At 42.3% G+C, this 22,443-nt stretch overlaps 1 protein-coding gene across 1 annotated transcript in view; it reads right to left on the reverse strand.

The window, feature by feature from the left end:
• The window catches only part of gabra5 (gamma-aminobutyric acid type A receptor subunit alpha5), an 82,724-nt gene that overhangs the window by 10,353 nt on the left and 49,928 nt on the right, over positions 1-22,443 (reverse strand). The window contains exons 6-7 of the mRNA XM_072264213.1: positions 21,949-22,092; positions 15,492-15,644 (exon numbers count right to left, since the gene is read on the reverse strand). Coding sequence (XP_072120314.1) covers positions 15,492-15,644; positions 21,949-22,092 — 297 coding nt within the window. The remainder of the gene's footprint in view (positions 1-15,491; positions 15,645-21,948; positions 22,093-22,443) is intronic.

Consider the following 22,443-nt stretch of genomic DNA (forward strand, 5'->3'; position numbering starts at 1 on the left):
TGCCCGTTATGCCACTGTCATTTAGGGTAGCACTGAAGGTCCTCCATCTCTGACTGTCCATACATACCGTTGCACACAGATGCACTGCTGTTTCCATAATTATTTTTGAGACCAGTCAAGGCTGTTAGCCCTGAGATGAAACCCCTAACCTGAAGGAATAGTGGACCACTCTAAGTCTGGCTGTTTGACATGGGTGACCCCTACCAAGAGCCAAGGCACCAGGCCCTGACTCCAGCCAGCATAGCTCTCTGTGCCATTGAGGCATGCAAGCCTCCAAACCCTACAATGAGGTTGTGGTCCTCTTGTCTTCCTGTACAAACTTCATATTCTTGATTAGTTTATTAATAAAATCAATTAATCTTTGTTCTGAATAAGGTCAATAACTTAGCTTCTCTTGCAAAGATTCACAATGCCCTAGTTCAGCGGTCCCCAACTACTGGGCCGCAAAGCATGTGCTACCGGGCCGCGAGGAAACGATATGATTTGGCGATATGAGTCAGCCACACCTTTCCTCATTCTCTGTCACGCCCACTATTGAGCCATTACGCATGTGAGGTCATTACCCGCGCGTCATCCATGTCAGCGCGGGAAGAGATCAACTCTTCGAGCTTGCAAATGACGGTGGGCTGAAAAGTACGTTTGACATAACATCTCTGCCGGCATTCTGGATCAAAGTCAAGGCTAAATATCCTGAGATAGCCACGAAAGCACTAAAAACGTTGCTTCCATTTCCAACATTTTTCTGCGAAGCGGAGTTTTCTGCAATGAATGCAACGAAAACTAAATTGCGGAATAGACTGGACACAACGAACCCCCTTCGAGTATCGCTGTCTCGCATCACCCCTCGATGGGACCGTGTTGTTGCAGGAAAACAAGCCCAGGGCTCCCACTGAGCGATACTGGTGTGTTGCAATGATTTTATATGTTCATACTGGGAAAATATGTGCTGTGTGTTTAATATCCAAACGTTACTTAAAATGTTATGATCGTATTGACTTACTTATATAACCATATAACAATTACAGCACGGAAACAGGCCTTCTCGGCCCTTCTAGTCCGTGCTGAACGCTACTCTCACCTAGTCCCACCAACCTGCACTCAGCCCATAACCCTCCATTCCTTCCTGACCATATACCTATCCAATTTTTCTTTAAATGATAATATCAAACCTGCTTCTGCCACTTCTACTGGAAGCTCGTTCATCACTTACTTCAAGCTCCCCTGTCCTCCCCTGATAATTGACCTATCACTATATTCATGCGAGGAAAATATGCGCTGTGTGTTTAATATTAAAATCGTTATATAAACCCTTTTAGAAACGAAATTGAGTGTATTAGACACTTACTACCTATATTCCGGTCGTGATTAGCACCCCTCCCTCCCCCCCGAACAGAATCGCCAAAAACGATTTCCTGAAAAAAAAAGGCAGGTACACGCATGCGCACTGGAGCCCACGCAAGGCTTCATGGTCACTGTAGTCTATCCAAGGGTAAACACAACGTATTTGGCTGCTACTCTTGTCCGTTGGCAACCCCACCCCCCTACCCCCCCACCCCCCCAGGTCGGCCGGTCCGCAAGAATATTGTCAATACTAAACCGGTCGGCAATGCGAGAAAGGTTGGGGACCCCTGCCCTAGTTGAAGCAATTTCCTTTCCCCTGTCCAGAGACTACTTTTGACACCTGAAGAAAACTTCTGGAAACATCTGGAGATGCTGATGTTCATGAATTGGTATTTTGCTTGGGGTGAGGATCCAAGTATTGATGCACGGGGGATGAGGACTAATATGTCAACTGAGCTGAAGTAAGGGTTCAGATACCGATAGTGTTTGGGGATTAGGATTAGGAGCAAATGATTGTGTTAGGACTTTAACACAGCAAATAGTCTTAGGGTCTGTGGGTGAGGGTGGAGTTGAAGAGGTTATGGGGAGAAGGCAGGAGAATGGGATTGAGAGAGATAAATAAATCAGCTCTGATGAAATGGCAGAGCAGAGTCAATGGGCCAAATGCCCTAATTCTGCTTCTATGCCTCATTGTTTTAAGAACAATTTTGTAAAGGACAAGTATGACCAGTCACTTCTTTCAAAGTCAGACGTAGTAGAATAACATTGAATCCCGGTTTTCTGACTGCACAAGAGACAGATCTGATGCAGCATTTTGACCAGAAACGTCCACAAGTCCCCTCTCCACCCACCCTCCCCCCAGATGCTGCTTGACCTGCTGAGGTCCTCCTGCAAGTTGCTTGTTGTGGAGAAAACAGAACTTCTGTATTTACTCTGTAAGATTGAGATCATCCTCATTCTTCTAAACCTGAAGGGTTATAGGACTATACTGTTTCACCTTTCCTCATACGGAAAACCTGTCCTCTGAAGAACCAAAATGGTAAACCTTTGTTGCATTCCTCCTACCACCACCGAATCTTCCCACAAGTAGAGAGACCAGAGCTGTACACAATATTGTTACTGTGCTCACCAAGAACCTGCAGAATTAAAAGCATTACATCTCCACAGAAGTCCTCCTCCTATAAAGTACTACATGCCAATTGCCTTCCGAATCTTATGTACCCCCATGTTAATTTTCAGTGATCCATGTAGAAGGACACCCATCACTCTCATAATGTTATGAAATTTGTTTTTTGTTGCAGAAACTGTACAGTGCAATACATGAAATTACTACAGCACTATGCAAAAGCCTTAGGCACCTTAGCTATATAAGTACCTAAGACTTTTGCACAGTATTGTGTGTGAGCGATAATAAACCTGATTCTGCTTTCAGTTTCAGTTGTGGACTGAGAGTGGGAAGGGGGCAGGGAGAGGGCATCATGGTTGAGAAAAGGGGAAGGGAGAGGGGAGGTAGCGGGAAACACCAGAGAGACATTCTGTAATGATCAATAAACTAATTGTCTGAAATCAAATGAACTTGCCTGGTGTCTCAAGTCTGGGTGTGTCTGTACCCATGCCAACCCCCCCTCCTAGTTATCTCACACCCTTCCTATGGTGGTCCACCTCGCTATTCCCAACACCTTTTGCTCCTGCTAGATTTACAAACTCTTTTGGCTCCACGTTGACAAATACAGTCTGTGCAAAAGTCTTAGGCACTCTAACTATATATATGTGTGCTCAAGGCTTTTACACAGTACTGCATATACATGAGCAATCTGTCCCTCTCGGTTACACATTATTCATTGCTGTTTGGTGCAGAAACATATGGCATCTTGTGATGAGAGCAAGTGATGCAAGTCAGATCTGGTGGAACAGAAGAAATATTGCAGAAGAGGATAACACCACTGGCACCAATTAGACTTACCTTCAATTTTCCAGTCTTAATATACTTGGGTTTTGTCAGAAAGTGGCATTAACTCAAAACAAATGTACATCTCTTTAAAGCATATTAATAAGGGACTAATAAATGATCTGAATATTGATAAGGATCATAATTCTGATTATTCTGAAGAGCCCATGGTATCATAGGAAAGATTCGAGCATGGATAAGGCAGTGGCTGATTGGCAGGAGGCAAAGAGTGGGAATAAAGGGAGCCTTTTCTGGTGGGCTGTGGTAACTAGTGGTGTTCCACAGGGGTTTGTGTTGGGATCAATTCCATTTACGTTGTATGTCATAAACTTGGATGATGGAATTGATGGCTTTGATGCAAAGTTGGTGGACGATATGAATAGGTAGAGAGGTAGGTAGTTTTTAAGAAGTAGAGAGGCTACAGAAGGCCTTAGACAGATTAGGAGAACGGACGAAAAAGTGGCAGATGGAATGCAGTGTCGAGAAGTGCATGGTCATGCACTTTGGTAGAAAAAAATAAAAAGGTAGACTGTTTTCTAAATGGAGAGAAAATTAAAAATCTGAGGTCAAAGGGACTTGGGAATCTTTGTCTAGGATTCCCTAAAGGTTAACTTGCAGGTTGAGTCAGTGGTGAGGAAGGCAAATGTGATGTTAGCATTAATTTCAAGAGGACTAGAATATAGAAGCAAGGATGCAATGTTGAGGCTTTATAAACCACTGGTGTGGCCTCATTCAGAGTATTGTGAGCAGTTTTGGGCCCCTTATCTTAGAAAGGATGTGCTGAATCTGGAGAGGGTTCAAAGGAGTTTCAGGAAATTTATTTCAGAATTGAACTGCTTGTCACCTGAAGAGTGTTTGATGCCTCTGGGCCTGTATTCACTAGAATTCAGAAGAATGAGGGCTAACCTCATTGAAACCTATTGAATGTTGAAAGGCTTAATAGAGTGGATGTGGAGAGGAGAGGATGTTTCCTATGATGGGAGTGTCAGACCAGAGGACACAGTGTCAGAATAGAGGAGTTACTCTTAGACAGAGGTGAGGAGGAATTTCTTAAGCCAGAGAGTGGTGAATCTATGGAATTCTTTGCCACAGGCAACTGTGCAGACTAACTCTTTATGAAAATTTAAGGTAGAAGTTGTAGACTCTTGATTGGTCAGGGCATGAAGGGATACGGGGAGAAGGCAGGAGATTAGGGCTGAGAGACAAAATGGATCAGCCATGATGGATTGGCGGAGCAGACTTGATGGGCCAATTGGCCTAATTCTGCTCCTATATCTTATGGTCTTATTATTGAGTCTTCAAGTCTGTGGAGCACTATTTTATGTAGGACTAAATAGACTGTAACCGATAGCAACATTTAAGAAATATGGTCATAAGTTCACATTGGTAAATTAATAAAAACTAGTGTCATCAATGCGCAGAATAGAGTGAGCCATTTTTACCTCAATGAATTGACTTTGAATCCAACTATACTCCCTTGTAGTTATTAATGATAATTGTCCAAAGTTTAAGCAGTATCACCAGAATACTCTTCTGAGATTGGAGTCTAAAACATTTTGGAGGAAAATGTGATAGAAACATAGAAAACCTACAGCACAATACAAGCCCTTCAGCCCACAGAGTTGTGCCGAACATGTCACCACCTTAGAAATTACTTGGCTTCCCAATAACCCTCTATTTTACTAAGCTCCATGTACCTATCCAAAAGTCTCTTAAAAGACCCTATCGTATCCACCTCCACTACCATTGCTGGCAGCCCATTCCAGACATCCCACTTCTCCCGGAAGTTCCAGGACTCTCCCGCATATTAACAGTGGCTGCCTGATGCCCGCAAATTATATACAATATCCCGGAAACTCATTTTTTTGAGAGAGAGAGGGAGAGAGAGGGGGAGGGGGGGAGAGGGGGAGAGGGGGAGAGGGGGAGAGGGGGAGAGGGGGAGAGGGGGAGAGGGGGAGAGGGGGAAGAGGGGGAGAGGGGGAGAGGGGGAGAGGGGGAGAGGGAAAACACCATGGCAGAGTGTTCCAAAAAAAGAAAATATAAAACATACGTCACCCCAGACTACACTAAAGTGTACCCCTGCCTAATAGGGGTCAAAAATAATGACAGTGTTGCTCGCTGCACTGTTTGCAAAACAGTGACTTTTCTATTGCCCATGGTGGGTTAAGACTGTAAAAGACATGTTGAGGTGAGTTTAACAGGTGTCATTCGTTCATTAGCATAGCTAACGTTATTTAAACAAGCTGGCTAGCTGCTAAGGAGCTGCTCTATTGCAGACATCCCACCTCTCCCGGAAGTTCCGGGAGTCTCCCACAAACTGATGGCGCTACCTCCCTGAAATTAGTTTTTGCAGGGTGGGATGTCTGCCATTCCACGCACTCACCACTCTCTGAGTAAAAGCTTACCCCTGACATCTCCTCTGTACCTACTCCCCAGCACCTTAAACCTGTGTCCTCTTGTGACAACCATTTCAGCCCTGGGGAAAAGCCTCTGACTATCCACATGATCAATGCCTCTCATCATCTTACACACCTCTATCGGGTCACTTCTCATCCTCCGTCGCTCCAAGGAGAAAAGGCCAAGTTCCTCAACCTATTCTCATAAGGCTTGCTCCCCAATCCAGGCAACATCCTTGTAAATCTCCTCTGCACCCTCTCTATGGCTTCCACATCCTTCCTGTAGTGAGGCGACCAGAACTGAGCACAGTACTCCAATTGGGGTCTGACCAGGATCCCATAAAGGTGCAACATTACTTCTCAGCTCCTAAATTCAATTCCACGATTGATGAAGGCCAATACACCATACACCTTTTTGACCACAGAGTCAACCTGCGCAGCTGCTTTGAGTGTCCTATGGACTTGGATGCCAAGATTCCTCTGAGCCTCCACACTGCCAAGAGTCTTACTATTAATACTATATTCTGCCATCATATTTGACCTACCAAAATGAACCACTTCACACTTACCTGGGTTGAACTCCATCTGCCACTTCTCAGCCCAGTTTTGCATCCTATCAATGTCCTGCTGCAACCTCTGACAGCCCTCCACACTATCCACAACACCTCCAACCTTTGTGTCATCAGCAAACTTACTAACCATCCCTCCACTTCTTCATCCAGGTCATTTATAAAAATCACGAAGAGTAAGGGTCCCAGAACAGATCCCTAAGGCACTCCACTGGTGACTGACCTCCATGCAGAATATGACCAGTCTACAACCACTTTGAATAACAACCTTCTGTGTGCAAGCCAGTTCTGGATCCACAAAGCAATGTCCCCTTGGATCCCATGCCTCCTTACTTTCTCAATAAACCTTGCATGGGGTACTTTATCAAATACCTTGCTGAAATCCATATACACTACATCTACTGCTCTTCCTTCATCAATGTATTTAGTCACATCCTTTAAAAATTTAATCAGGCTCGTAAGGCACGACCTGCCCTTGACAAAGCCATGTGACTATTCCTAATCATATTATACCTCTCCAAATGTTCATAAATCCTGCCTCTCAGGATCTCCTCCATCAACTTACCAACCACTGAGGTAAGACTCACTGGTCTATAATCTCCTGGGCTATTTCTACTCCCTTTCTTGAATAAAGGAACAACATCCACAACCCTCCAATCCTCTGGCACCTCTCCCGTCCCCATTGATGATGCAAAGATCATTGACAGAGGCTCAGCAATCTCCTCCCTCGCCTCCCACAGTAGCCTGGGGTACATCTCATTTGGTCCCGGTGACTTATCCAAATTGATGCCTTCCAAAAGCTCTTTCTTAATATCAACATGCTCAAGCTTTTCAGTCTGCTTCAAGTCATCACTACAATCACCAAGATCCTTTCCCACAGTGAATACTGAAGTAAAATATTCATTAAGTACCTCAGCTATTTCCTCCGGTTCCATACACACGTTCCCACTGTCATACTTGATTGGTCCTATTCTTTCATGTCTTATCCTCCTGCTCTTCACATACTTGTAGAATGCCTTGGGGTTTTCCTTAATCCTGCCCGCCAAGTCCTTCTCATGGCCCCTTCTGACTCTCCTAATTTTCTTCTTAAGGTCCTTCCTATTTTCCTATTAGCCTTATAATCTTCTGGATCTCTAACATTACCTAGCTCTCTGAACCTTTTGTAAGCTTTTCTCTTCTTCTTGACTAGATTTATTACAGCCTTTGCACACCATGGTTCCTGTACCCTACCATAACTTCCGTGTCTCATTGGAACGTACCTATGCAGAATCCCCTGAATATTTGCTACATTTCTTCCGTACTTTTCCCTGAGAACATCTGTTTCCAATTTAAGTCTCCAATTTCCTGCCTGATAGCCTCACAATTCCCCTTACTCCAATTAAACGCTTTTCTAACTTGTCTGTTCCTATCCCTTTCCAATGCTATTGTAAAGGAGATAGAATTATGATCACTATCTCCAAAATGCTCTCCCACTGAGAGATCTGATACCTAACCAGGTTAATTTCCCAATACCAAATCAAGTACAGTAAGCAGTGATGAATGAATCAGAATCATAACAAATAGTGCGGGCTTTATTCTGCATCTAATCCCTGCCAGCTGTTATACTAGCGGCACATCAGGGGAATCGTTCATCCTGTTACCAATTTTCTGCCTTTAGAGATGGGGTGTAGACAGTATGCTGACCGCTCGCTCTGCAGAACTCATTTTCTTCTTGGCATTTAGGTGAAGACCCATCAGGACCATCACAGGAGCTGCTGAGAAAGCCTCCAGGTGGTCATGGATGAAAAGTTGTAGCCCTTGGACCAAAGCTGCTGGGACACGAGCCAAGGCCTGATCAACCTTGGATGGGTCACCTGGACGAGGGTATCTGATGTTGTAAGACCCAAAACACCTCATGACCCCTGGTTACATCATTGATGATGTGTCCCAGCATATCCTAGGATGTACTGTATCTCAAGATTCATTTCTCACCATCTTGTGTCAATTTTTTCCCCAACTTCATCAATCGTTTCACGTTATCAGAAAAGCTCAGGAGCATTTAAAGTTTTATTTCTGATATCTGATTCGCCTTTATATTTAAGCATTTGCTTAAAATATTCTGTTCTGTTAGTTGATCTTAGATTGGTCTATTACTCTTTTCAAAAAAAATAGTAGAGAGTCATTGTTTACTCTTTTGGTCATCCTGCAAATGCAATTTACTGTTTCTGCTTACTGACAAAACACTTCAATGAAATAATAGCTTGTGGGTTGTCAGGTTTCCCAAAAAGACATATCACTTCCTAAATTAGTCGGTATTTACTTTTAGATGAACAATGAAAGTGGGGCCACTTTGATGAGGCTGTGTTTGAAATATTGTTTTCGGTTTTGGTTACCCCTTTATAGGGAAGATGTCATTATGCTTGAAAGAATGCAAAAGAGTTTTATGAGAATGTTGCTGAGACTTGAGGGACTTGAGATTTGGAGAAGGCTTACGTAGCCTGGACTTTTCCATTGGAGTGTAAGAGAAAGAGATGATTCAGGGATTCCCATTCTGGGGTTCATGGACACCTTGCTTAATAGTATTGGTCCATGGCATAAAAAGGTTGGGAACCACTGAAGAAGTATATCAAATTTTGAGGACTATAGAAAGGATGAATGCACGCAGTCTTTTATCCAGCATTGGGGAAATCAAGAACAAACGCACCTAGGATTAAGGTGTGGGGAGAGATTTAGTAGGAACCTGAGGGGCAACTTTTTTACCCAGAGAGTGGTCAGTACATGTAATGAGCTGCTGAAGAAAGTGGTTGAGACAGGTACATTAACTACATCTGAAAGGTAGTTAGACAGGTACATGGATAGGAAAAGTTTAGGATACGAGCCAAACACAGGCAGATGGGATTAGCTCAGATTGAAATGTTGGTCAGCATGGACCATTTGGGCTGAAGGGCATGCCTTCACGCTGTGTGATTCTATGACTCTATGCTTCTATGTTTCTGACATGATAGGAATTTTGAGGAAACAGTCATTCCAAAGACTAAACACATGAAATTCTGCAGATGCTGGGAATCCTTAATAAAACATACAAAATGCTGGAGGATCTTTGCAGGTCAGGCAGCATCTATGGAGAGGAATAATCAGTTGTTGTTTAAACTGGTTGGCCACTGAGAAATCCTGCTTGATGTGGATGGAGTGAAGGTGTTCAACAAAGTGGTCCTCCAGCCTACGCTGGGTCTCACCAATGTAGAGAAAGGAACATTGAGGACATTGCATGTAACCTCCTCTATATCACCTTCTAGCTTGTACTCCTTCCCCTCCTCCCACCTTCTTATTTTGGCTTCTTCCACCTTCTTTTTCAGTCCTTAACCAAAAGCATTGACTTTTTATTCCTTTCCACAGATGCTCCCTGACCTGTTGAGTTCCTCCAGCATTTTGTGCATGTTATTCCAATGACTGTTCTATGTCCTGCCACTTGACAAGTAGAATTCAATATATTCAGCAGAAAGGGTTAATCTGGTGATGTTTATCTCCCAACCTTTCAGTCATTCTGCACAGGGATGCAAATAACATTAACAACAGTCATGCTGCTGGCAGCCTGCCATCAAATTAAATGAGTTATGGACTATTGCAATGCGACATTATTGAAAAAACTACTACTTCAAACAAAAACTATAATGAATGAAACGTTGAAGTTCTGAGCTTCAGTATTTAATTAAAATTAAACTATTCCTATTTTTCCATTTCCATAAACATCTTTGCAATTACTACACACCTTTTTAATAACTTCATTCTTGAATATTAGTTATAATTAATGAAAATACAGCATCCTAATTGCTGCTTAAGCAAAGCATCGGTAATGTAACAGTTGAATCTTCTAATTAACCACGCTCACTGCAGCACCTTAATATTTAATGCTTAGTGCCAAACTATAAAAAAAAAGTTGAAATGCTTTTGCATCTAAATTTATTCCTTTCATATTTGGGGTTATAGGCTTTTGTGATTCCTGAAAATGGCTGGGATTGGAGTTGGTGAGGTCCATGGTCTGTGATTTTGATTCCTGTCAGTTTAGTTCTATTTGTCATTAAGAACACAGAACAGTACAGCACTGGAACAAGTCCGTTTGCCCACAATGGTATGCCAAACCAATTAAATTTGTCATCAAATGGCCAACCAAACTAACCACTTCTGCCTACACAATGTTCATATCCTTCCATTTCCCTCACATTCATTTCTCTTTAAGTGTATCTTAAAAGTCCCTAATGTAGCTGCCTCTACCATCACCTCAAGCAGTGCATTCCAGGCATCCGCCACTTTCTGTGTAAAAAAACCTTATCACTCACATCTCTTTAAAATTACTCCCTCTCACCTTCAATGCTGCCCTCTGGTACTAGACATTTTGACGCTGGGAAAAAGATACTGTCTGTCTACTCTATCTACGCCTCTCAAAATCTTCTACCCATCAGATTTTCCCTCAGCCTCCAGTGCTCCAGAGAAAACAAGGTAGTGGATTCAGCCCGCTGCATCATGGGTAAAGCCCTCCAAACTATTGAGCCCATCTACATGAAACATTGCTATAGAAAAGCAGCACCCAATCATCAAAGATCCTCACTACCCAGGCCATGCTCTTTTCTTGCTGTTGACATAAGGTAGAAGGCACAAGTGCCTCAGAACTTGCACTACCAGCTTCAAGAACAGTTACTACCCCTCAACCATCAGGCTCTTGAACAAACGGGGATAACTACATTCATTCTACTTCTGGTGTTCCCACCACCAATTGTCTCACCTTCTGGACTCTTTATCTTATTATTTCATGCTCGTTATTTACTGCTGTTTATTTTATTTATATTTGCATCCGCTCATACAGTTTGTTGATCATTAATCCTGTTTACAGTTACTGTTCTAAAGATTTGCTAAGTATGCCCACAGGAAAAATAATTTCAGGGTTGTATGTGGTGACATGTATGTACTCTGACAGTAAACTTTACTTTGAATTTTGAACTCTGATCATTCTTCCTATCATGGGGCAACCAGTTCTGTATGCAATACTCCAGATATGGCCAAACTAGAGTTCTATAAAGCTAGACTTTGCAATAATCTGTCAGTTAAATGGTTTGACTACTTATATCAAGGTCATCAGTGACTCTGCCCAATAAATGTACCTATTTCACCATTTAACCTGGGTCACAAGAACATCAATAATATTGGAGTTCTATCGCCTTTGGGAAAAAATACATTTCATCCCAAAATGTCCTCCATTTCCCCTCAAGCCCTATTCTTTGCTGAGGTGTAGATTAAACACTCCTCCAAGGATCGTCACCTTGTCATGATGGAGATGCATATGAGTTCCTGAGATCCCAAGAGCGATGCCATCTGGAATTTCGCATCTGGCACTTAGCTCCTGGTAGGGTCATCAGGAGATATGTAGATCTCAGATCAGCCTCAACAGCCACCTGAAGATCCACCAATATTAACCCCCTTTGGATAACATCATATTTGACTTGAGTAATCCCACTACATTTACTACTAGTTTTAACAATGCCATCCAATACCTCACTGGATTCAGTCAATTGCTTTCACTCAAATGACCACATGTTAAAACAGTGACGTGCAGAAGATCATCCCTGAATGTACAACACATTGAACCTTGAAGTGGGTGAGATTCAGCAGTAGAAGTCCACAAACATACACTCAGTGGCCACTTTATTAGCTACAGGAGGTACCCCTAGCCTGAAGTTCCCCTATCCTGCACTGACAATTCTTCTCAGTTTACCAGTAAGTAATAGAGATGTAGTTTCATGAATTATGTCCTACTTGAATATTCTTGAATTTACTGCAATTTAACAGTAAATATACTTCCATGAAATCCTTCCTGCTTGATCAATCTGCATGTAGCCACAACAAGAAACATTATAACCAAGCTACATACTATTAACTTGGGCACATTACGTCATGACACAGTGGATCAGTGATCTGCAAATTATTATGTTCTAGCCAAACAAAAGGAAAATTCTATGAATCAGGAGAAATAAATACCTCCCAGAGATGAACATTCTTCATGGGTAAGCTTTCGTGCTAATGATTGAATGTCCTGCTGTTGATAGATACTGTGTGGACCTGACAGCTCTTTGGGAGATTTAGTCAAATGGTGATGTGCTGTTTAAATCCAATTTTTCAAGGACAACCTATTAATATAACTTCAGGTTCACATTTGAACTGGTGTAGCAGCAACTTGTAAAGCAGAAATAGTAATAATGTAGAATTTAAGCAGCAAGGTAGCAAGATCTTCTGAAGCTCTGAGGAAAGGCTCTGAAGAGAACAAGACCATTATTAACTCTTGCTGGGTTGACACGGAAAATGCCTGAGAGGAACAAAAAACTATAAGGGCAGCCAAGTCTGAAGTAAACTCAACAGTCTGGCAGGTAAGTCTACTTCAGTGGTTGCTTTAGAATCAGTAGTACTTCATTATATGCTATAAGAATGGTGCTCTGTGCCTTTCCGGACAACCATCCCCAAACGTAGGATCGCTGAAGGCCCACAAATAACCAGAGTCAAATGTCAGGCTAGAATTTTCCCAGTCCTGTTCCTCCCTGTGCCCTGCCTCATAGAGTCAGAGAGTTATAAATCAAGGAGACATTCTCATCCACACTAAGATGTCCACCTGAGCTTGTCCCATTTGCCTGTACTTGGCCCATATCATTCTAAACATTTTCTATCCATGTAGTTGTTTTAAAGTTGACCTGTACCCACCTCTAAATCTTCCTCTGCTGGCTCGCTCCATGTACTCATCACCCTCTGAAAACATTTCCATTCTGGTCCCTTTAAATACTGCCCCTCTCACCTTATATCTATATTCAGTGGCCACTTTATTAGGTATGTTCTGTACCTATTAAGTGGCCACTGAGTGTATGTTCATTGTTTTCTGCTGCTGTAGCCATTCACTTCAAGGTTCGATCTGTACATTCAGACATGCTCTTCTGCACACCGCTGTTGTAATGCTTGGTTATTTGAATTACTGTTGCCTTGCCGTCAACTTGAACCAGTCTGGCCATTCTCCTCTGACTTCTCTCATTAACAAGGTGTTTCAGCACACAGAATTATAGGTGATTTTTGCATCATTCTCTGAAATTCTAGAGACCATTGTGCAAGAAAATCCTAGGAGATCAGCAATTTCTGAGATACTCAAACCACCCCATCTGGCACCAACAATCATTCTATAGTCAAAGTCACTTAGATCACATTTCTTCCCCATTCTGATGTTTGATCTGAACAACAATTGAACCGCTTAACCGTGTGTGCCTGCATTGATTGGTTGTCACATGATTGACTGATTACATATTTATATTAAAGAGCAGGTGTACAGGTGTACCTAATTAAGTGGTCACTGAGTGTATGTCAGCAGGTTTTAGACTCTCCTAACCTGAGAAATTAATTGTGACCATCCACGTTATTGATGATTTAATATACTTCTGCAAAGTCAACTTCTAGCCTCTGTGCTCCAGGGATAAAAGTCCCAGCCTCTCCGGCCTTATTCCATTTTTGGCAACACCATCATGAATCTTTTCTGCCCCCTATCCTGCTTAAGAACATCTTTCCTATTGCTAGGTGAACAGAACTGTTCACAATACGCCAAGTGTGGTTTTACCAATTGCACTGTTATGCTAAAAGATATTTTCAGGTAACACAGGCTTATTTCTGGCTTTGGAAGAGTCTGGAATAACAAATAAAGTTTAAAATAATCATTGCTAGATTGGTATGTAATGGATTGTTGACTTTTTCCTTGATGTACGTGTCCTTGACACCATCCCACAGTAGTATATTCATTATAGGCTTATTTCCATTCATCAGAAAGACAAATGGTCACCATGTTTCCTTGCTGAAGTTCCAAAACTCAAGAACCTTCAGTCATAAATTCACAGTTTGATCATCCACATCTGGGAAGGAGGCAGGAGACCTCAGAGACTTTGGAACCATGATCATCTTAAAGAAAGAGGACATATCTGACCAGGGAGTTTTCCTGTGGTCAGCCACAGAGAATGTCACAGTGGGCTTCTCATTAACTGCCCCCACCCTGAAGAACTGCTTCCCAAATCATGATCATCACCATATAATAATGGAAGGAGAAATGTAGGGAGAGGCACCAAACATGTTACCTGGACTTTCTCAACCTTATTAAAGCATTTTATCCCGTGATCAGAGAGAAAATGAGCCTTTTCAGAAATTCATCACCATCCTTCATTTGTGTTATGATAACATACAAATTATGATCCCAACCAATGGATCAACAACAGAACTAATCTTAGTGCAGCCAGGTAATAGGCAAGGACATTGCATTTTGGATATTTTTCCCCCAGTCTTTCTTTCCGCAAAAGCAGGACCCTGAAGATAGCTATCTTTGGATTACTCCCAGTGCCACATGATAGTCAAGGTGAGAAATAGAAAGACAGAACAGACAAACGTGTGACTGAGCATTTGGTGCAGAGGGCAGAGTTTCAGATCCTTGGATTATTGGAACCTCCTCTTGGTCATGGATGACTTATATATAAGAGGAATAGTTTGCACCATAACTGGGGAGAAGCCAGCATTCTGGCCAGGAAGTTCACCAGTACAGCTTGTGAAGGTTTAAATTAGTTTGTCAGGGGAATGGAAACAAGAGCACCAGGTCAGAAAGCTGAGGGATTGAGAGGAAAGTAGATGTCATGACTAGTAAGAATAGGCAAGAACCAATCAATAGACACAATACACAGACCGTGGTGATGTGTGTATATTTTAATGCTAGGAGTATTATGGGAAGGGTGATGAAATTAGAGCATGGATCTATATATGAAACTATGATGTTATAGCAAAAGACATAACAGAGACCTGGTCAAGAAAGGCACAGGAATGGCTGATTATATGTTCAAGAGTTTTGATTCTTTAATAAAGATAGAGAAGGAGGTAAAAGGGATGGTGGTGTGGTTACTATGTGCCCACCGTGCTGCTGCAAGCAAGTTTTTCACTGCATCTACGCACATATGTACTTGTGTATTTGACAATAAACTCCACGTTGACTTTGTAGTTTCAATCTTTCCTCCACTCCTTTCCTAACCACAATGGTGAGTCAAAGAGAAAAGACGAACACGATAAAATTAATTTCCCAGCAAATTTTAAAAAAAGAGCTAAGTTGTCAGCAGAAAATGTGAAAATTGTTACAAAATACCACTTGTCTAAAATTCAATGAGCTTTACATGAATGCACACGTATCCTAAAGATATATAAACTTACCAAACACTGTTCTGGCGGGGACAGATTCTCTGTTCAACCAGAATGACATCTGGGATAAGATAACAGTCATGATGCAGGGGAGGTATGTTTGGATGACAAAATAGCCAATTTTTCTCTTCAGATGGAAATGTGCTGTCATTACCACATAATCACCTGTAACACAAAAGAGTGAACATACAAGGAAAAAAAATCATCAGTGAAGGGGAGGGAACAGGAGAGGGACTATATTTTGTCAAATCTTGTTTAGCAGAAAGCAGCCACTTTCTTAACTCACCTTACATAATGATTTGTTTCCTGACACACAGTGGTATCAGAATTATTTAGAACCTAGACCAATTCAGAAACCCATCCTTCTGAACTGGATGATGAAAGTCAAGTGATTCAATTAGCTGTGTAAGAACGCAAGAGGCAATTTCCATTTCTCCAAGATGAGAAGTTCAAACATTGATGTCCTCAGTTTGTAACGCTCCACTTCCTTTTCATTTTGACTTCACTTCATTTTGAGAATCTGAAGCTTGCAATTAGCAGGAAGAAGGTATATGACAGAATTGCATGCGCATTGGAGTTTACTTAGCATCTAGCCTTGTAGAAGGAGCCTGTGTAGAGAACTGTATTCCACAGTTCTCTTTGTTTACTGTAATCCACCGCAGGCCTTTTATCCATGGTGAAATCCTTATGTCACATCTGACAGGCTGTTGGGTTCAATGTATAGACAAGCAGCCCCATGTAACCTTACCCTTTCTATTTATTTATTTATTTTAAAAACTATTTGGAGATACAACACAGTAACAGGGCCTTCAGGTCCAAGAAGCCAGTGCCACCTGGTTACACACGTGATCAATTAACCTAGTTACCCATAAGCAATTGGAGGGAAGAACATAAACAGCAAAAGCCCTTGTGCTTGTTCTATCATTCAAAATATTGTGACAGAACTTACTCCAAACCCATTTTTCTGCATGAATTCCACAAACCATATTTGCAACATTTTCAACTACTCAGAGCCATGGATTTATGCAGCATGGACACAGGCCCTTTGATCCCACTCTACCATTCCAACCACGTTGCCTACCTGAGCTAGTTCCTTTTGCCTGCATTTGGCCCCATCCCATCTAAACCTTTCCTATTCAGATACCGTACCTATATAAATGCCTATTAATCATTGCAATTGTACCTGCCTCTATCATCTACTCTGTCAGACCACCATCCTTGGCTTGTTGACAGTTTATTCCCCTCCATAGATGCTGTTTGACCTGGTGAATTCCTCCAAAATTTCCTGTGACCAGTAGTGAAGGGAGGAGAGGGTAAGGAGGAGATAAAGAACTTTATACATTCTGGAAACACAAAAACTGGAATTTTTCAATTGCACAACACACCATAAAACCCAGAAATCTGCAACATATAAATAAGCTTTTTAATGCAATAACAGCTAAATTATTGCAACAAAATACTCCAAGTGCTGGAAATAAAATAAAAATCAAAATGCAGGAAATAATTCCAAAGACTTACAAATTTGGGTTAGTGAGTTGTAGACTTGCTATACTGGCGCCAGAGATGTGACGACACTTGTGGGCTGCTGATTCCCTGCTGATTTGACGCAAATGGCACATTTCATTGTACATGTGACAAGTAAAGCTAATCTTTAATTTACCATTAAAATACCAATAATTTGGGCTCAACAGTCTGGGTAATCCAGATCACCAGGTGATGTATGCCACTTTCCCTCCTGGCCCATCTCAATTCCTGCTATGTCTTCCCACTCACTGGAATCGTCGTTCCTCGATTTCCTTCATGCATCTGGTTCTGTTCCCCGCGCTCCTCGGAGTTTACAGGGACCTTGTTTCTTATGCTTCCTTTCAGCTTGCTGAAATTACTGGGTCATTTCAACTGAACACAGAACTGCACTGTGCATTGTGCGTCACAGGAGGAGGCCTTTGGACTCACTGTTGGTGCCGAATTAAAATATTCTCTCCTTCCTGCATATTCATATGTATAAAGGCATCTGTTAGTCTTGCGAGACCATGGAACTGCACTTGGAAAGTTTTCTCCTCTCCAGGGGGCACAGGCCTGGGCAAGGTTGTATGGAAGACCGGCAGTTGCTCATGCTGCAAGTCTCCCCTCTCCATGACACCGACGTTGTCCAAGGGAAGGGCAAGGGCCAATACAGCTTGGCACCGGTGTCGTCGCAGAGCACTGTGTGGTTAAGTGCCTTGCTCAAGGACACAACACGCTGCCGCGGCTGGGGCTCGAACTCACGAGCTTCAGGTCTCTAGTCCAATGCCTTAACCACTTGGCCACGTGCCCACATTCATTCATGTGTAAAACAGCCTCTTAAACATCACCGTTGTATCTACTTCCATCAATCCTCTTGGCAGCCTGTTCCACGCACCTACCACTGTAAAAAAGAAACTTATTCTGCACATCTTTAAGCTTCCGGTACCAAAGTCCCAAGCGTGCCGGATTACCAGAGCACTGCCGTATATTACATTAGAATGCCCTTCAATTAATTGGCCCATTGTAAGCAAACGGCGTGCGTGAGAAGGTTCAGCAAAGCTATAATTTCATTCATTCAGGTAACATGCGCTTCGTTGGTCGGAATTTACAAGTCACATAGTTTGATTTATAAGGGAATAGCCTAATCCACATTTGAGGGAGTGTCCCTGACACTTCAGCCGTGTTTACGGGTAGATGCCAGAGAACTATCATCTGCTTATCATTGCAAACCAACTAACTTCGCTGAGCGACAATCTGAGAATAAACTATAGTTTTTTTTTCGCAACGAGAGTCGAGGAAAGCAGTCTAGAAGCAGTCAGACGGAAACAGAGAGAGCTTCCTAGAGGGGGATTCAATTAGAGCGCGTTGTAACGAGGTGTCAACAAGGCGGCGAGGGTTCATCACCTTCTTCATTGCGTCCCAGAAAGCGCTCACTTTTTACACACTTTGGTGGGTGTATTTTGCAGAACCTTTGCTGTAACTTCCACCAAAGAAAGTCCACTATTGGGAAAAAATGCCTCACTTAAAATAATATTGTTCTTTCTCCCCGGTGAATAAACACCGCCTTTAAACAAACCTCTATTACACTAAATGCCGAGTGTCATCTTTTTTAAGCACTGACGGGTTTCTTTGTTTCTTTAAGAAACAGCCTTGATATAACACGTTTAACCTTGTGTCCGCTGAGCTCACTTCTGATCTGTGTCCAATAAGGAGCTGATGAACCACACAAAAGCCATTGATGACTGGTGCTCTCTTCTGGAAATCCGATTTCTAGTTCCTATTAATCCCCGGCCGCAATCTGTGACCGAGCAGTGCCTGGTCTATCCGCACAGATTCGTCTCTGCACATCATTAACAGCTGAGCTTTTTGACGTGAGCAACTTGTAGGTGTTATAATATCGTTTCTAGAAACATCTAAAGCAAGTACCCCTATCAAAAACCTCTAACCTGTGGGAGTTTCACCCCATGGTATAATTGGGCACCAGGACGACTGGGAAGGGCCGAAGGTCAGGATGTACCACATCCCACAGATGATTTGGCCATGCATATTTGGGACGGCCTATTCCAATTTATTCTGAAGTCGTTACTTCTAAAAAAGAGCCCGCATCACGAAGAATGTATTTAGGAGCACTCGGTCTCACGCTTTGCATTTTCTTGTTAAAAGTCAATGGAGATTTCCCACTCGTGGCAGATAACAACGCGGCCATGATTGTTAATTGGTAAGTCCTTGCCTGGTACAGCTGATTTTGGCTTCGTAGCGGCTCGTCTTGGCTGTGTGCTGGCACTTGGCCACGACATAATGGGACCGGCTCACCATTCGCGCCCGTAATATTAGAGAGAACGAGCAAGGGCCGGCTCACTTGCAAGTTCTGAGCGAGCAGGGGGCTGTGTTGTGGAATGTACCGGGGAAACTCTCGGGAGACTCGAAGTAACAGATCTCCGAGTTGTAATCTGACTTGTTCGCTCAAATCAATCTAGTGGCTCTATTTTAAATCGGAAATTACCACTGAAAACATTCACAGCACGCCTGCAGTGGAACAGCCTGTATGAACGTGTACTTTAGGAAAATTCAAATGATTTGTGAACTGTCTGCTTTTGCTTTGCTAAATAGCTAACGATGCAGATCAGTCAGACGCCAGCATCCTATATTGTTAGCGCGTGTGTTCTTAGCCAGGATTATTTTCCTGTAGGTAAAAGATTAACGGGATTTACAGAGTGTAAATACATTATTGTCAAATCTGCTTTGAATGCGAGGGTGGAGCGCGGCTCACTCCGTACATTTAAAACTCTTCTATGCTCTAGTGAGGCTAATAATCATACTTATAAGACCATAAAACATAAACAGGCCACTCGGCCCATCGAGTTTGCTCCAGAAATAATCTAATTGATACAAAAAAATCAGCAGCCCCCACTTCCTTTGAAGTTTACGAAGATGCGGCAAGACATCTAAAACGTTGACAAACTTCTCTGGATGCGTGGTGGAGAGTATATTGACTGAGTGCATCAGTCTTCAACACCAATGCTCGTGAACGGAACTCCTACCTAAAGAAGATACGGCCCAGTCCATCACGGGGAGAGTACATCCAGACCGAGCGCTGTCGCAGGAAAACAGCATCCATCCTCAGGGACCCCCACCACCAAAGTTATGCTCGCTTCTCGCTGGAAGAAGCCTCGGGACTCACACCACCAGGTTCAGGAACAGTTATTACCCTTCAACCATCTTGAACCAAACATCACTTGTTCCCACAACCTATGTTCAAGGACTCAAGCTCGCGATGTTTATTGGTTATTTATTTGTTACTATAATTACTTGTTTTCCTTCATTTTTGTATTTGCACAGTTTGTTGTCTTTTGTACATTGGTTGTCCGTCCTGTTGGTGCGCTTCTCCATTGATTCCATTATGGTTATTGGACATCTTGAGTTTGCCCACAAAAATGAATCTTAGGGTTGTATATGGTGACATATATTTACTTTGATAATACATTTACTTCGAACTTTTGAACTTTGAAGTGATCTGTTGTGTGTTTGGACTTTAAAATGTCAATTCAAAAGTTTAGCTCTGTGTAGCAGTGACTTCGTTACGCGGGAATCAGACAGGTTACTAATATCTGCGTTCATCAACCTTAGAGTTGTGAGATTCCTTCCGATGGAGGCGCGCTCGCAGCTTTGATCATGAACACGTTAAATCCTCTGGGATTTAGTGTATTAATCCCTTACTCCGATCTTTTATTTAATGCTGCTAGATAGATGGAAGTGTTTGCTCACCTGTTAATTAAATGCCCGAATTTAAATCAATGGCTCAAGAGCATGGATAATTATACACGTGATCAACATTGATAAATGCAGCGGAGGTCGTAACAAACTGTGTTCATTCGCCTTCATATTCGCAAACAACATTTTAAAACCAGGGGCTGAAGTGGGTCAGCTGCCTGTGATTTATCTCAGCACTAATACTGATAGACTAAAAACCAACCCTGGAACAAAAACTGTGGCAAAATGTTCTCCCTGTGTGTTTATATTCCCCTCTGATCTAGCAAATGAAACATAGAAACACAGAAAACCTACAGCATAATACAGGCCCTTCGGCCCACAATGCTGTGCCGAACATGTCCTTACTTTAGAAATCACTTAGGGTTACCCATAGTCCTCTATTTTTCCAAGAGATGAAATTAAATCCATCTGCAAATTTCACTATAATTATTGTTTTAAACTAGTATTGGTTATGCAAATTATTTTATTGCCTATTTGTAATACTCGGCTTTATTGCGGACTTTAAAACGGTTTTATTGCAGTGCAATACATTTGTTCTCCCCTTTCATATATCAATAGTTATAAAGTTGCCTCCTTTATCTACAGTAGCTGTGTTAACCTGTGAGATTGCATTACGTAACGCCGCCGTAACACGTGACGGTGAAATGTCTTCACGGGAAATTAGTCCATCGGAATGGGGACCTTCCGAGAGGAATGACGTCACAAGTAATCCGGGTTCATAGGGGATTAGATTGCCGACACGTGACGTCGTTTCGCGGAGGAGGGAATTCCCGGGATTGGAATTATCTACTTGGATTGCGCTGTCAATGAACTAGCAATGCTTCAATGAAAATGGGAATCAGTCATGCAGTATTGTTATTTCTTTCATGTTTTTTTTAAACTGGTTGGACGGGGAGAAATACAGTCTGGTAACCTGTTTTAATTTTACGTGATCGCAACAGTTGGGTTAAAATGCATAAATGCTCGGATGATGCACCATCTGAGTATTCTGCATTTCGGTACACCTAGAAAATCTGAAAAAAATCTGTTTTTATAATCATTTTGGTCTTTAGTCAACCTGCATAAATCCAGCAATATGCATTGTGTGCATAAAGAAGAAAAATGAACGAGAATTGTGTTCGAATAAAAATACCACACTAAAATAAAGATGCTCCCTCGTGTCAACGAGCAAATATCCGTGAAAATCTTCACCGACCTGTGCTTGATCTGATAAGTTCATCTCCCACCGTTTGGCCTAACAAATCGTATTGATTCAGGCGAGACCCGTCCTCAGCAACAACCACGGATTTATCCGTTTCATTCGTCCATATGTAAATCACCTCAGAGTTCGGATACGCATCTATTAAGAAGAAGAGATTAAAATCAGACAGCAGACAGCCGGTTGATTAACGTTGTTTGACTGCCGTGTTCTTACGTGTTAGCCGTGTCGGGATTCAGACGGTTCACAATAGTCTGAATGCGAAACAAAATCAGTCGGCTCTAAGGTGTGTGTTGACAATTTTGCAGCAAGAAGGGAGTTCATTCGATCAGTTTCCCCTCCTACTTCGCAATCTGTGGCAAATTTCAATTTGCCATGATCAATAAGTCCGATATGTTAAACTGGTCTAGAAGATGAAATCACATGGGATTCAGGGTGACTAGCCAACTGGATGAAACATTGGCTTGGTGGAGGGACTGTAGTCATAGGAGA

The sequence above is a fragment of the Mobula birostris genome, chromosome 7 (genome assembly GCF_030028105.1).
Source record: "Mobula birostris isolate sMobBir1 chromosome 7, sMobBir1.hap1, whole genome shotgun sequence".
NCBI lineage: Eukaryota > Metazoa > Chordata > Chondrichthyes > Myliobatiformes > Myliobatidae > Mobula > Mobula birostris.